We start from the raw sequence: 15,199 nt of genomic DNA, 5'->3' as shown, positions 1-15,199 counted from the left end.
AGTGCCGTGGCATCAGCCTAGCTCACAGCAACCTCAAACTCCTGGGCTCAAGCGATCCTCCTGCCTCAGCCTCCCAGGTAGCTAGGACTACAGGCATGCACCACTACACCCGGCTAATTTTTCTATTTTTAGTAGAGACAGGGTCTCACTATATTGCCCAGGCAGGTTTTGAACTCCTGAGCTCAAGCGATCCTCCCACCTCAGCCTCCAAGTGCTAGGATTACAGGCATGAGCCACCGCACCCGGCCTAAATGTTTAATTTTAATCCTATTTTTCCAGTTTGTTTTTGTAAAATCTACTGTGTTTTTACTCATGTTCTTATTTCTTGACATAAAGTATATGTAATTATTTTATACCCCGTGTCTTAAAACGCCAACACCTGAGCTGTTTCTGTGGCCGACTCTGCTGTCTGCTGCTTCTGCATGTTCTCACCTGGGGACTTGGTTTTCCTGTGTGTCCAGCATTTTTTGTTTTACTGTGAGCTGTTACCTTCCTTGGAGATTACTTGAAACCTGAGATAAAGGCGAATTCTTCCAAAAAGAATCCCCTTACCTGCACGCACTTCACGTTGATACCAGGACACACAAACTTTCTCCAGATGAGGTTGGCTCTGCTGTCCCCGCAGGTGATGGGGTACACGATCTCAGCCTCCAGGTTCTCCCCCTCTTCAGCCATCTTCACTTCTCACAGGCACGTGGAGAGGAAACGGCAAAGGCAGAAAGTCAGTCACAACCTCTCCACGCGCCTCCTGCAGACGCAGACATAGCTGCCGCTCTGGGAACAAACACGAAACCCCAGGAAGGCCCGAGAGAGAACCACGGCGGGAGGGCGTTCTCAGCAGCCCGAACAGATCTCACTACAAACATTAACATAATTCCATTAAACTGGGGTTCAACTGAAGCGTCACTTGAAATAACATCAGATTTACTTGAAACAACTGTAGGGAAATGTAAAGTTTTAAAGATTCTAGGGCCTTTAATCTTAGGCAATAGAAGAACAACAAAAGTGTCATAAAGAATTTTTGCTACCACTCACCGAGAGCTATGACAGACAGTATACGAAAGACAACAGGGACAGAAACAGAGAGAAGGAAACAAAATCCCAGAGGGGAGAGAGCTGCGAAATCTGGGGCTGACCCCTCTGCTCTTGCCCGGCCACAGGCGGTGGCAGGGGTGCCCTGTGACGCGGGACGGGCCTACCTAACACGGCTTCCTTGAGCTGTGAGGAGGCTGTGAAGGCGGCGGCCGCGGCGGCGGCTGCGTTTTCCGTCTCCATGCTGTCTTCGGCCAGGTCGCCCCTGCGGACGGTGGAAGAAAGAGAGAGAACATCAGGGTCCCTGGGCACGACACCTGCAGCAAACGGTGCCCTCTGCGCACTTTTGCTAAGGACGCCGCTCGTTGTGGGTCGTCTGTTACACTTTCCTAATTTTTGCAGACATGGCGGAGGCTGAGAAGTCAGGGGACCGAGCGCGGACGGCTCTGCGCTGTGCCGCTCGCTCCCAGCTGCATTCACGCCCCATCGCCGGTGCCCAGAGCAGCACCCGGCACACGAAGCCCGCACAACAGATCTGGGGAAGCAATGACCGCTTACGCAGGAGTTCCACACTTTCGTTTCTGTCTTTAATGAAGCTTTTTATTTCCCTTACGCGGTTATAGAAACTATCAGAAAATATAAAATTTTAGAAAGGAAAAAAATCACCACAGCCCAATCGCACCTTATACCAAAATAAATTATTGACAAATCAAAATATAAAGGTAAAAGATGAAGAAATAAAAGTATTTAAAGGAGAGCATTTACATTTGTATTTAAATACAAATAAAGTATTTAAAGTGGTGGCGTGAACCTATAGTCCCAGCTACTTGGGAGGCCGAGGTGGGAGGATCACTTGAGCCCAGGAGGCTGCAGCGAGCTGTGATCGTGCCACTGTGCTCCAGCCTGGGTGACAGAGCCAGACTCTGTCTCTGAAAAAGAAAAGCATTAGAAAGAAAAAAGAGGATTATTTTTACTAGTTTCAAAGTAGTAGTAAAGGGTTTTCTTATACAATACAAAGCCCAGCAATAAGAAAAGATAACTTTGCCTTAAAAAAATAAAAACTTTCAGTGTAGGGGGAAAAAATCATAAACAATTTTTTAAGAAAAGAGAACTGTGGGGGAGAATGTTAACAAGGTAAGAAGACAGACAGCTACCCCCCACCACCGTCCAACGCGGGCCATGCCCAGAGGCCTTGGAGAAACCTATGGAAAGACACCGCGTGACTCATAAGAAATGCAGATATAAAAACTACAATTGGATATGATTTCCCCAGATGGCCCCCAAGACGGAAACATCCTCCACACGAGTATGGGAGAAAGTTGGACGTCAGGGTGCAGTGCGGCAAGCAGGTGCCCCAGCGGTGTCGGGAACACCCAGGAGGGTGACTTGACCACAGCCTGGACAGCAGGTGCCTTCGGCCCCAGCATCTTCACTTCTTGGAATTAACCCCACACACAAAGTACTCCCACACACGCACAGTGACGTGTGTGCACAGACCGTCCCTGCAGAACTGCCTACAACGGGAGACCTGTCTCTGGCTTCTGGAACCCGTAATGGCTGGGAGGGCCTGGGTGGGCTCCCAGGTGTGCCCCCCATGACAGCTGAGTATACCATGTGTGCACTTCTGTACTGCAAGAAGTTTACCTAAAACCACATGTGCTCTCAGGATCGGCCCTCGGGCCTTCCACGTACCCCACTCAGGGCTCCCAGCCACAGCAGCACAGGTGCTCACAAGCAGAGGCCTGGTGGGTGCCGACGCTTCGGGACTGGGGCACAGGGTGCGGAGCCCTGACTGCCCATGGCTCACCCAGGACCTGCAGCAGCGAGGACGCAGGCCAGCCGGGCAGCTCAGGACGGGGCAATGCCTGTTCCGGGGGAGCTTCTCGAGCTGAGCCTGGAAGGGCTGACCAGGAGCAGCTGGGCAGAGGGGCAGCGAGCACAGGGCTCAGAGCCGGGCCCTGCGGGACCTCTAGGGCTTCCCCCAGGGGCAGGATGCTCCTAAGGCCCAAGATCCTAAGGCAGAGCCCTTGGATCTTAAACAGGGGATTGATACAGTCGGATTGGTATTTTTAAAAAGAACATTCTGGCGATGGAGTGGAAGGCAGAGTTTAGGGGCAGGAAATGGGCTGAGAAAGCAGCTGAGAGGACGCAGCTAAGGGGAGAGTGACCCAGGCAGGGGAGGCACCTACTAGCTCTGGCGGGGGGGCGAGGCCAAGCCTGCTGGCCTGGGAGAGGGTGAGCAGAGCAGTGCAGGGCGCCCAGCAGCACTCCAGCCCCAGGGGGCGCTCAGGGCCTCTGTCGGGCAGGCCAACACTTGGTTACTGCCCCCAGGGCAGCTCTCTGCCCAGCTGGGTCTGCTGCTTTGGAACTTGGCATAGACAACATCCCAGGGCATGGTGCCTGCACTCTGGTGTCTGTTGCTCACAAGTCTGTGTGTCCAGAGCTGCAGCTCTGTCCTCCCTGAGGCTGGGCAGTGCCATGCCATGCGTGCTCCCCAGTTTACTGCCCGTTCAGGAGGTGTCTGTCAAAGTTCTCCTAGGCTGAAGCCCTGACCGGGCTGGAATCCCTGGGAAAAGGCAGCCGTGGTGTGAGCGCTGCCGTGGCACCAACGTCCAGGCAGCAGCAGACACAGCGAGGCCCGGGAGGGGCCCACGAGAGGCTGCGGGAATGGCGGGCTGGGCCACAGTGCCGAGCACAGCTTGACGCTGCAGGAGCACGGTGGCGCTGGGGAGCCGGGAGTGCAGGATGAGGAGGGTGCGAGGGAGCAGGCTCCCAGGATGGAGGAGTGGGAGGAGGTGGTCGTGGGGCAGGCAGCGTGAAGCTCTGCAGGTGGCCCTGGACCCACCTCGGGGTCAGGCTAAGCCACACCTCCCACGGTGGGCCCCTCGTGGCACCGGTGCTGCGTCTGAGGCCCTGCCTGCCCGGCCCCCCACGGTCAGAGCTGTGCACGGCCCTGCATGGCTGCAGGAGGTGGCGGGCCGTCTGCTCGTCCAAGATCTCTCCTCTAGAGCACACTGTCCAGTGAACTCACCGCTCTCCAGTTCTCTTAAATCGGCGGTTGATTAAAAACACACACTTGGAATCTGGTCTTTGGAGCATATTATGTGGAGAATAATATTAAGTGGGAACATCAGAACTCCAAAGGGGGTGCATGAACTCAGGAGGAAGCTGCCCTCCAGGCCCGCGCTGGGAGGTGGAGAGGAGAATGGCAGAGCAGACGGCCAAGACCAGCTCCGGGGGCCAGGGAGCTCTGACAAGCAGCACCAGGGTCACCAGGCAAACCCCACCCCAGGCCACCTGCAAGTGAGGGGCAGGGACACCCCATGGAGAAGGGCCCCAGGCCACCCAAAGGCTGTGTCGACGGGGGCACCGAGTCCCACCCCACGATTCACGCCAGCCACACTGCAGAGCCCACCCGCGGCTGCGCCGACGCACCCACTGTGCTGAGGCAGGAGTGACCCCCTGCAGGACGACGCCATGAGCCCCCCACAGCCCGGCAGACCCTGAAGCATCCGCACTTCAAACTTCACTTGAGAAACGTCTACATTGCTTAAAGCAAACGTCCGTGCAGCTGTGGCCACCGCAAAATCCTGCCTCCTCCCTCCCAGCACGTGGCCCATTGCCATGGTGCGTCGGTGGGCGCGAGGCAGCTCCCAGGCTTGCGAAGAGTGGAGGGCTCCCAAGTTCTCCCCAGATAACCAACCAGGAAAGAAATCTGCGCCCACCAAGTACTTAACCAGCTTACACTCCCTCGCATTTTAAGAAAACATGTAGCAAGACTAAATCTCAACTTCCGACTAGAAGATTGACAGATTCCCCACAGAAAAAGAGGAGGGTCTTAGGGCCCCAAGGCGACCGGCCTCTGTGGCTGGGGGCCTCTGCCCCAAAGGGGAAAGCACAGGTGGCCTCTCCTTTCCTTCCAGTGGGATGGCACCTCAGCACCTGCCAGTGCGACTGCCACCTGGAAGACCCTGACCTCCACGGCTCCCCATCGAGATGGGGCCGTTGCCTCTCCCCGACGTGACCTCGAGCCGATCCTTTGATCCGCTTTGTTTTTGTTTTATTTTTTTTATTTTTTAATTTTAACGCTTCACAAATTTGCATGTCATCCTTGCGCAGGGGCCATGCTAATCTTCTCTGTATGGTTCCAATTTTAGTCTATGTGCTGCCGAAGTGAGCACCTTTGACCCGCTTTGACCACAGGCTGCAGCCAGGCCTTGGGGCCCTGCGGCTCCCATGCTGGCCGAACACACCCAGGTGCGTCCTGGCGGGTGAGGGCCACACGCAAAGAGCCTCCAGCCACCCCAGACCACCCACTAGGCCCAGCAGCACTGGCCTGGGCCAGAACATCTTAAAGAACAAACACGTGTCACTTTAAGCCACCAAGTTTTGTGGTGGTTTGTTACGCAGCAAACAGACTACCACAGGAGTGGAGCCAGAAGCGGGCGCCCTCTCACCCCCATGGCGTTGCCCTTGGCTGGAAGGGCAGAGGCCAGGTTGGGGCTATAGGCAGAGACTCCTGTGCTGGGGGGCACAGGAGCGACCGGCAGGACCCCACACCACGGGGGTGACAAGGGAGGAAACACTCCCGGTGAATTTGTGGCTCTCGTCAGGGAAATTTCGAGCAGAAGGCAAAAAGTGCCAACTGGCTTCTTTGAAGGCGGATAATTGTTCTCTCGAACAAAAACCTCCAGGGACTGAAGGGGATCGGATCATGTCACATCTCCAGTTCCCAGGCGGCAGCACCCTCACAGGAGGCAGGGGTTCAGGGCAAAGAGCGAGGCGTGTGGCTGTGGGACCTTCAAGCCTGGGAAAGCTCTGAGGCCACGTCCAGCCGAGGGGCCCTGGGAATCTGCAGGCCCCTCAAAGGCTGGGCGTGGCAGCTTCTGAGCAGGACCCCCGCCCGCTGCCTGCCCATCTTGCTGTCACCGCATCGTGGGTGCCCGGGAGGGCCGCGGCTCTAGTTCTTGGTCTCTACATCAGCAATTGTCGCCTCCAAGAAGCCTCAGCCCAGCCAGACCTGAGGCCGTGTGAGGGCAGGCCTTGGGCCAGTGCCACTCACGGGCGAGACGCACGAGGTCCAGGAAAAGGTCAGAGGCGGACTGACCAGGCCAGAGGACAGGCTGCCGCCAACACAGAAATGGCCACGATAGTCTGTAACTTCCTGCCAAGGGGCAGAGTCTCAGTTCCACCCCTGACGCTGCGCTCGGTCACGGGACTGGCCTCAGTCCACAGGACACGTGCAAATGGCACATTTTTCTACGGAGTTCTGAGACTGTCAGGTAAGGACGTGCAGGCCACCAGCAGGCGGATGAGACCTGGCTGACAGAGGTGACATGTCCCAGCCGAGGCTGCCAATGCCCGCTCCAGACAGGGAGAAAGTCAGACACTTCCCATCAGTGATAGGCTGAGGTTAGCGTGAAGATGCCACACCTAAGACACGGCCAAGTCTGGGAGTCGGGAAGACCGTCCCGGCCCAAGGGGCGAGCCCCTCAAAGGGGGCAGAGTGAGGGCTCAGGCAGCCCCTTGTGCAGGGCGGGGGATGCCATTCGCAGCAGGAGCCTTGTGGCCACCTCCCAGCAGTCCCGCCAACGGGCCAGCAAAAGGACGCCGGCAGTTTGCGCAAAGGTGAGCCTTTCGCCAACTAGCGTTCGACGTGGACAGTTGGTACGAGAGCTGAGGAAGAAACTCACAGTGTCATGAGCAAGGTCAAGAGAATCACTGGCCCTTCAGCTTTATTTCCGAAAAAACGGTTCCCGACCATCCCTGCTGCTCCAACTCATCAAAAGAGAAATTACCACGTGCTCTGGGAAACAAAACCACGCAGCCACGCTGACGCAGGAGACGACGACAAGGCGTCCTACCAAAGTCTGCACTGGAGCTTCCCGGCCGGGGCGCCATTCCTGTGCCCTTCACGCTCTGCGCTCACAGAGACTCTGCGTCCCGTCTCAGAAGTGAAGGAAACCCTTGGCTCACCCAGACACGGGTTCACGCCAGCCACGCCTGGGTGAGCCCGTCCCACCCCACTCGGCCCCAGCGGCACCGAGGCCCAGTCCTTACCCGTGAGGAGCCAAGTTGGTCGTCACCAGCACCGTCTTCACCCCCTCCACGCCACTGCCATCAACCGCGGTATCCGGGGTTGTCACGACCACCACCTCCTCCATGTGCACGCTCACGTCTGGGGTGGCCATGGCGCAGCTGGGGAGGCCGCCTGGGACCAGCAGCGTCACTCCCCAGGGCCTGAGTCCTGGACGGGACAAGGCGGGGCACAGCATTACAGGACAGCCTCAAACGGAGCTTCGTCTCCCAAGACCCATCGGTAAGCCCCAGCCAGCTCCTTTCCGGCAGGAAATCGCAGCCACAGAAGGGCGACTCCGGGGCTCTGGTTCTTGGGTGGCGTAAGCACAACCCTCCCGTCCTTGCCACTGGATGGACGCGGAGCCGCTTGCTCTGGGTGGGCCTGCGGGCAGAAAGCACTCCCAGAGAAGTCTTCTCTCTGGTCTGGGGAAAGGGAAAGGAAACACACAGAAAGCAGAGAGAGCAAAATGCCCTGGCTCTTTCTATCATCGCGTCATCTCCGCCGGCTCTGCCCGCAGGTGCGCGTAAGCCCTGCTGAACCCGTGATGTGGCAGCGGCCCAGCAGGCACCTAACGCTTGGGGAGACGGGGCCTTCCTCCTGACTGGAGGAACAGTGGCCCCAAGAGCACAGGGGTCCCCCTTGTTCTTGCTCCCCATCCTCTACACTCAACCCCGGTAGGCTCCATCCCGAGTGCCACGGACAGAAGGGGCCTGGAAGGGGCCTGGAGCCCGAGAGTGGGGAGTGGCGAGAGGAGGGTGCGGACGCCGCACGCAGCTGTGTGTGACACCTTGGTCGTCCCAAGACGGTCCACGTGCGGACCTGGCCCTAAATGGCAAACCAAAGAGAACTGCCCTAAGGGTAGACCATCGCCCAGGTCTCACACTGGCCCCGAACGGTGCCTAAGGGACAGGTCTGCAAGGCACTGATGCCCAACTGGCCGTGACCGCGGCCACAGGAGAGGGCTCACAACTTGCCCCGAACGTAACAGGCAGATTTCCTACTGTCACAAAAACTACATTCTCTGTTAGACTCGAAACAAGACCCAGAGTCTCGTAACATCATATTCAAAGTCATCCAGAACAGAACCCAACGTGACGTGGCACACAGACAGCCAGGACGTCTGATTAATTCTCCGAGCAAACAGTCACCCAGAGATGCCCGCTCCAAGATGCCCTTTACAGTGGCTGCCATCCCAGCTCCCAAGAGTAAAGCCAAACCTTCCTGAACCAAAGGGAAAGAAAGTCTTGGTAGAGAAACAGAAGTTACAACCAAATGGAAATTTGAGTTAAAAAATATAAGAACTAAAATAAAAAATTAACGGATGGGCTCCACAGCAGAACAGAGATGACAGAGGGGAAGCCAGTGAACACAAATAGCAACAGAATCACCCAGTCTCAGCAGAAGCAAGACTGGGACACCAAACGGACAGAACTTCAGGGAATGTGCGCCAGGCTCGAAAGCTGGGTGTTTGTGCACTGGAGCTGCAGAAGGAGAGATAAAAAAAGTTTTAAGCTGAAAACATATTTGAAGAAATAGGCCGGGCGCGGTGGCTCACGCCTGTAATCCCAGCACTCTGGGAGGCCGAGGCAGGAGGATCGCTTGAGCTCAGGAGCTCGAGAGCAGCCTGGGCAACGGCAAGATCCTGTCTCTACTAAAAATAGAAAAATTAGCTGGGAGTGGTGTGGTGGCTCACGCCTGTAATCCCAGCAAACTGGGAGGCCGAGGTGGGAGGATCGCTTGAGCTGAGGAGTTCAAGACCAGCCTGCACAAGAGCGAGACCGCAAAAGCGAGACCCCGTGTCTGCTGAAAATAGAAAAAATTAGCCGGGCGTGGTGGTGTGCGCCTGCAGTCCCAGCTACTCGGGAGGCTGAGGCAGGAGGATCGCCTGAGCCCAGGAGTCTGAGGCTGCAGTGAGCTGTGATGACGCCACGGCACTCTAGCATGGGCAACAGAGCCAAGACTCTGTCTCAAAAAAAAAAAAAGAAGAAATAAAATAATAGCTGGGCTGGTCCAATGGCAGTGGGTTATCAGAACTTATTAACATTAGCGTCACTGAAGTTGGCATACAACTGCCCCCCCCACCCCCCACTAAATTTGACAGGCTAAAAAAAAAAGAAAAGAAATACTAGCTGAATACTTCCCAAATTCAGTGAAAGACATAAATACACATTCAAGAGGCCTGGCAAACCTCAAACAGGATAAGCTCAAAGAAACCCATGCCCAAATCATAATCAAATTGCTCAAAACCAAAAACAAAGTAAAAAAAATTCTCAAAACAGTCAGATAAAGAAGTATGCGTTGCCCATAAGGAAACAACTCAAATGACGGTGGAATTCTCACAGAAGCCAGAAGGCAAGGAAACATCTTTAATGTGCTGAAAGCAAAATGACTGTGAATCTAGGATTCTACCACCAGTGAAAAGATCCTTTAGAAATGAAAGCAAAATATCAGGTCTGAAGGGGGGAAGAAAAAAGAAATGAAAGCAAAATAAGGACATTTTCAGATGAAGGAAAATTAAGAGAATCGGTCACAAACAGACCTGCTTGAAAAGAAATGTGAATTGAAGTTCTTCAGACAGAAGGAAATTACACCAGAGGGAAACCTGGAACTTCAGGAATAAAAGAACAGCAACCAGAACGGTAAATGTGACGACCACTCTCGTGTTCCTCACGTGTGCGTCACAGCACCGTCTGGGGGGTTTTGGTGCATGCGTGCAGACACGTGGCAGCCACAAGCCAGAAAGCAGGGTCTACGCGGTGCCGCTGCTTCCACGTTTCACGGGGAGTCGTGGGACGTCGTTCTAAGGAGGCTGGGAAAAGCGGAGTCCCTCAAGAGGCAACGGATAAACAAAAACACACTGTCCGTTTATGTTCCAGACCATGGAACAGCATTCAGAGGCAAGAAGAAACGAGCGATCCTGCCACAAGAGACGCGCAAGGACGTCAAGTGCGGCCCACTCGGAGAAAGGAGCCGACCTGAAAAGGCTGCTGTGTGATCCGCTCCACGACCCTCCGGAAAAGGCACAACCCCAGAGACGGCAGAGCATCAGCGGCTGCCAGGCTTAGGGTGAGGGAGGGAGGAACAGGCATCAGGGCATCTTCAGGGCAGTGAAGCGGTCCAAGGTGAAGACACGACAGTGGACACGTGTCATTATGCACTTTCCAAACCCACAGAACGTAACACACCAGCAGGGAGCCGAGGTCAGGGAGGCTTTGCAGTGACAGGTGTCAGTGCAGGTCGTGGACCGTGAAAATGGCCACCGTGCGGGAAGGTGGAGGGGTGAGGGAGGCACAGGGAGAGCGCGTGGAACTCGGGGCACTTTCAGCTCAGTTTTCCTGGGGACCTACAACTTGTCTAAAAAATAAAGTCTGTTGATTTTTAAACATTAAGTGTGTGTATTACAATGGACCAACAAAGAGTACAATGGAGAATGAAAATACAAGCTACAGACTGGAAGAAAACATTTGCAATCACACATCCCACAGAGAACCTGCGTCCACAACACGCAAAGAGTAACAGTAAGAAGACAAACCACCCAGTTTTAAAAATGGACAAAAGACTTGAACAGACACTTCACCAAAGACGACATGTGGCTGGGAAATACGCACATAAAAGGATGCTCAACACCACTAACCCAGCGGGAAACGCCGTCCAGCCCTGTCGACGTGCTCACGCGCACCCATCTGAACAGCGCGAAAAAGCCGCAGCAAGGAGCTGATGCTGCCCAGCATGATGAGGGCGTGAAGCGGGGGATTCCCATCCCCCCCCCACCCGGCTCAGGACGGAAAATGGCACAACCGTTCTGGAAAGCTTGACGGTTTCTTATGAAGTTAAACATACTCTCTCCACGGGACCCCGCAATCCCACTCCTAAACATCCACCCTGGAGAAATAAAAACCGATGTCTAGGCCAGGCGCGGTGGCTCACACCTATAATCCCAGCACTCTAGGAGGCCGAGGCAGGCAGATCATTTGAGCTCAGGAGTTCGAGACCAGCCTGAGCAAGAGCGAGACCCCGTCTCTACTAAAAATAGAAAGAAATTAGCTGGATAGCTAAAAATATATAGAAAAAATTAGCCGGGCATGGTGGCACATGTCTGTAGTCCCAGCTGCTCAGGAGGCTGAGGCAGGAGGATCGCTTGAGCCCAGGAGTTTGAGGTTGCTGTGAGCTAGGCTGACGCCACGGCACTTTAGCCCAGGCAATAGAGTGAGACTCTGTGTCAAAAAAAACCAAAAAACAAAAAAAACGATGTCTACTTGAAAGCTTGTACATAAATTTTTATGGTGGCTTTATTCACTACTGTCAAAAATTGCAAAGAATCCGAAGTCCTTCAATAGGAGGACAGATAGACAAGCCGTGGTACACACGTACACTGCATTACTACTCCACATGAAGCAGTAAACCACTGACACCTGGATGAGTTTGCAGAGGGTTATGCTGAGGGAGAACAGCCAGTCCCAAAGGTTATGTCCCGAGGGAGTTCATCACGTGCTATCTGCAGAAAGACAAAACTGCGAGATGGAGAACACTCCGTGGATGTCAGGGTGGGGGAGGAGGACGTGACTACAAAAGAAGCACAGGGACATTTCTGGACAGACAGACTGTTCTCCATTCTGATTGTGGAGCAGTCACATGAACCTCCGTGTTAAAATTCACGGAGCTGTACACTAAAAGTTTATTTTACTGTTTGTAAATCTTTTAAAAAAATCAAACTGGCCAGAAAAAAAAAGCTATCGCACCCTGGCATACATGGTCAACTGATTTTCAACAAGTGTGCCATGACCATTTGACAGGGGAAGGACAGTCTTTTCAAAATACAGGGCTGGGCCAGGCACGGTGGCTCACATCTGTAATCCCAGCACTTTGGGTGGCCGAGGCTGGAGGATCCCTTGAAGCCAAGAGTTCAAGATCAGCTTGAGCACGAGTGAGACTCTGTTTCTACGAAAAAAGAAAAATTTGCTGGGCATGGTAGCACATCCCTGTAGTAACAGCTGCTGGGGAGGCTGAGGCAGGAGGATCGCTGGAGCCCAGGAGTTGGAGGCTGCAGTGAGCTGTGATGACACCGCTGCACTCCAGACTGGGCCACAGAGCGAGACTCTGTCTCAAAGGAAAAAAAAACGGTGCTGGACAAACTGGACATCCACATGCAGGAAAACAAAGCTGAGTTATTGTCTTACATCACACACAAAAATTAACTCAAAATGTATCAAAGACAGAAACTTAATAGCTAAAACTATAAAATGCTTAAAAGAAAACAGAGGGGAAATCTTCGTGACATTGGATTTGGCCATTATTTCTTGGATGACACCAGAAACATAGGCAACAAAAGAAAAATCAGATAATTTGGACTTCATCAAAATTTAAAACTTTTATGCATCAAAAGACTACTAAGAGTTTGAGATTGCTGTGAGCTAGGCTGATGCCACAGCACTCACTCTAGCCCGGGCAACAAAGCAAGACTCTGTCTCAAAAAAAAAAAAAAAAAGACTATCAAGAGAGTGAAAACACCCAGAGAATGGGAGGAAATATTTACAAATCACGTATCTGGTGAGGGGTTAATTCCAAAGGTATCATGAATTCCTAAAACCACAACAAAACAACCCAACTTAAAACACAGGCAAAGGACTGAGAATAGACATTTCTGAAAAGAATTTACACAGCTGGCCAATAGAAACATGAAAAGATGTTCCGCATCACTAGCCCGTAGGGAGATGCAAATTATAACCACAGTGAGATACCATCTCACACCCGCTGGGATGTGAAAATAACAAGTTGTGTTGAGGATGTAAAGAAAGTGGAAGCCATATACGCTGTTAGCAGAGAAGTAAAATGATGCAGCCACTGTGGAAAACAGCACGGCAGTTCCTCAGAAAGTTAAACTTAGAACTGCTACCCGATCGAGCAATCCTACTTCTAGGTACAGACCCAGATAACTGAAAGCAGGGACTAAAACAGACGCTGGTACACCAATGTCGGTAGCAGCACCGTCCACAAGAGCCAAAGCGGAAACACCCACGTGCCCATCAGCAGATGGGTGAGCAGAACACAGTACACGTATGCAACAGAGTATTATTCAGCCTTAAAAAGGAATGAAATCCTGACACCTGCTGCAACACGGATGAACACTGAAAACATGCTAAGTGAGAGAAGCCAGACACAAGAGGACAGACACTGTATGACTCCACTTACGTGAATTACCTAGAACAGTCAAATTCACAGTGACAGCAGAGTAGCGGTTACCGGGAGCTGGAGGAGGCAGAATGGGGACTCATTCTGTAATGGGTGTAGAATTTCTGTTTGGGCTAATGAGAACGTTCTGGAAATGGATAGCAGTAATAGTTGTACAACACTGTGAATATATATAATACTACTGAATTGTACACTTAAAAATGGTTAAAATGGGCCGGGCATGGTGGCTCACACCTGTAATTCTAGCACTCTGGGAGGCTGAGGCAGGAGGATTACTTGAGGCCAGGAGTTCAGGACCAGCCTGAGCAAGAGCAAAACCCATCTCTACCAAAAACAAAAATTAGCCAGGTGTGGTGGTGTGGCCAAGGCAGCAGGATCCACGAGCCCAGGAGTGTGAGTGAGGCTGCGGCTATGATCACACCACGGCACTCTAGCCCAGGCAATGGAGTGAGACCCTGTCTCAAAAAAGAATAAAAAAAGGTTAAAATGGGTCAGGCACAGTGATTCACGCCTGTAATCCCAGCATTTAGGGAGGCTGAGGCAAGAGGATCCCTTGAGCCCAGGAGTTCAAGACCAACCTGGGCAACACAGTGAGGCCCCATCTCTATAAAAACATAGAAAAGAGAGCCAGGTGTGGTGATGTGCCCCTGTAGTCCCAGCTACTCGGGAGGCTGAGATAGAAGGATCGCTTGAGCCCAGGAGTCTGAGGTTGCAGTAAGCTATGATGACCCCACTGCACTCCAGCCTGGGTGACAAACCAAGACCCCGTCTCTAAAAAAAGAAAAAAAAAAAGAAAAAGACAAGAAAAATTTTCAGAACTACTTTTTTATCACCTGCCCCTAGGACTACACCAAACCATAAGGGTGTGCAAGGACAGGAGCCAGCCCACCCGGAGCTGGCTCACAGTGGCTGCCCTGTGCACCGGATGAACTGCCCTCAGCTAGGGAGAAGACACCCAGACAGGCCTCAGCCAGGAAGCCTTCGAGGCCAGAACTAACCAGCCCACACTGAACAGCCAATCGCAACACACGCCCTCGGGAGCTCCGGCTTCTGCTAACTCACGCTGCACCTGCTCACCTAGCGCGGGAGCTTCTCTGAATCTCCGTCTCACACGTGTGCCCTTGTCTTGGCACAGAGCAGGGCCAGAGCTCCACTGCTTCCCCACTGAGGATGGTCTCCAGACAACTCCAAGGGCGAAAGAAAGAGCTTTGCCTTCCAGGCCTTCCAGGCCCACCGGCCGCAACAACAGCCAGGCTGCAGCAACCCCTGGCCCAGAGACCCAAGGATCCAAGAAACGTCAGTGATGTCAACAGGGCAACGGTGGTGAACACGCTCAAGGACACGCACATTCTCACAGAAGCAGCAGCAAGAAGCCGCCGTGTGGAGTTGGGGCCAGCTGCGGAAAGGACCGGTGTCATTGAGGCCAGGCTGGCCCTGGGAGAGCAGTGGTACCGTCTGACCCGCGGGATGGCGGGTGAGCTCCTGCCTTCGGGGCTGGGGTGAGGGGTGAGAGGGAGCCGTCAGAGCCAAGAGAACATTCAGCTAGGAAAGACACATTAACTGTACTTCGAGAGCACTCTAGGACTGTAAGTAGAATATATCCAAACACAAGAATTAAGGATTAGATGCTAGGGAAAGAAAATATTCCCCCTTCCCTGCTTTAGAAGGGTATAGAAAATGAGTGATGGAAGGAAACAGCATTTTTAAAAATCAGGAGAAAATATTTTAAAAATTCAGAACATTCTCAAATATAAGGAACCTTTTACTATGACTCCAGTTTAAACCTGGCAGCCACCTGACAGGTGCCTCAGCGGGTGCAGGGAGCTCACATGCGACGCCTGCAGCTGCCTGAATCCATATGAGACCCTCCCCGCTACGGTGGGCCGGGGTCTCTGAAGA

At 53.3% G+C, this 15,199-nt stretch overlaps 1 protein-coding gene across 2 annotated transcripts in view; it reads right to left on the bottom strand.

Moving 5' to 3' along the window:
• Window positions 1-7,273, bottom strand: part of GMEB2 (glucocorticoid modulatory element binding protein 2) — a 16,776-nt gene extending 9,503 nt beyond the window's left edge. Inside the window, exons 1-3 of one of the 2 annotated variants that reach the window (XM_012654579.1) lie at window positions 7,093-7,273; window positions 1,200-1,297; window positions 553-680 (exon numbers count right to left, since the gene is read on the bottom strand). In XM_012654579.1, coding sequence (XP_012510033.1) covers window positions 553-680; window positions 1,200-1,297; window positions 7,093-7,223 — 357 coding nt within the window. In that variant the 5' untranslated portion in view covers window positions 7,224-7,273. Of the gene's footprint in view, window positions 1-552; window positions 684-1,199; window positions 1,298-7,092 lie in introns of both variants that reach the window. The other variant, XM_012654578.1, reaches the window with a different exon arrangement.
• Between the last annotated feature and the right edge of the window lie 7,926 nt (window positions 7,274-15,199).

The sequence above is a fragment of the Propithecus coquereli genome, unplaced genomic scaffold (genome assembly GCF_000956105.1).
Source record: "Propithecus coquereli isolate 6110/MARCELLA unplaced genomic scaffold, Pcoq_1.0 Scaffold442, whole genome shotgun sequence".
Classification (NCBI taxonomy): domain Eukaryota; kingdom Metazoa; phylum Chordata; class Mammalia; order Primates; family Indriidae; genus Propithecus; species Propithecus coquereli.
Note: the sequence above shows the minus strand (reverse complement) of the source record. Positions and strands in the feature narration are given on the sequence as shown.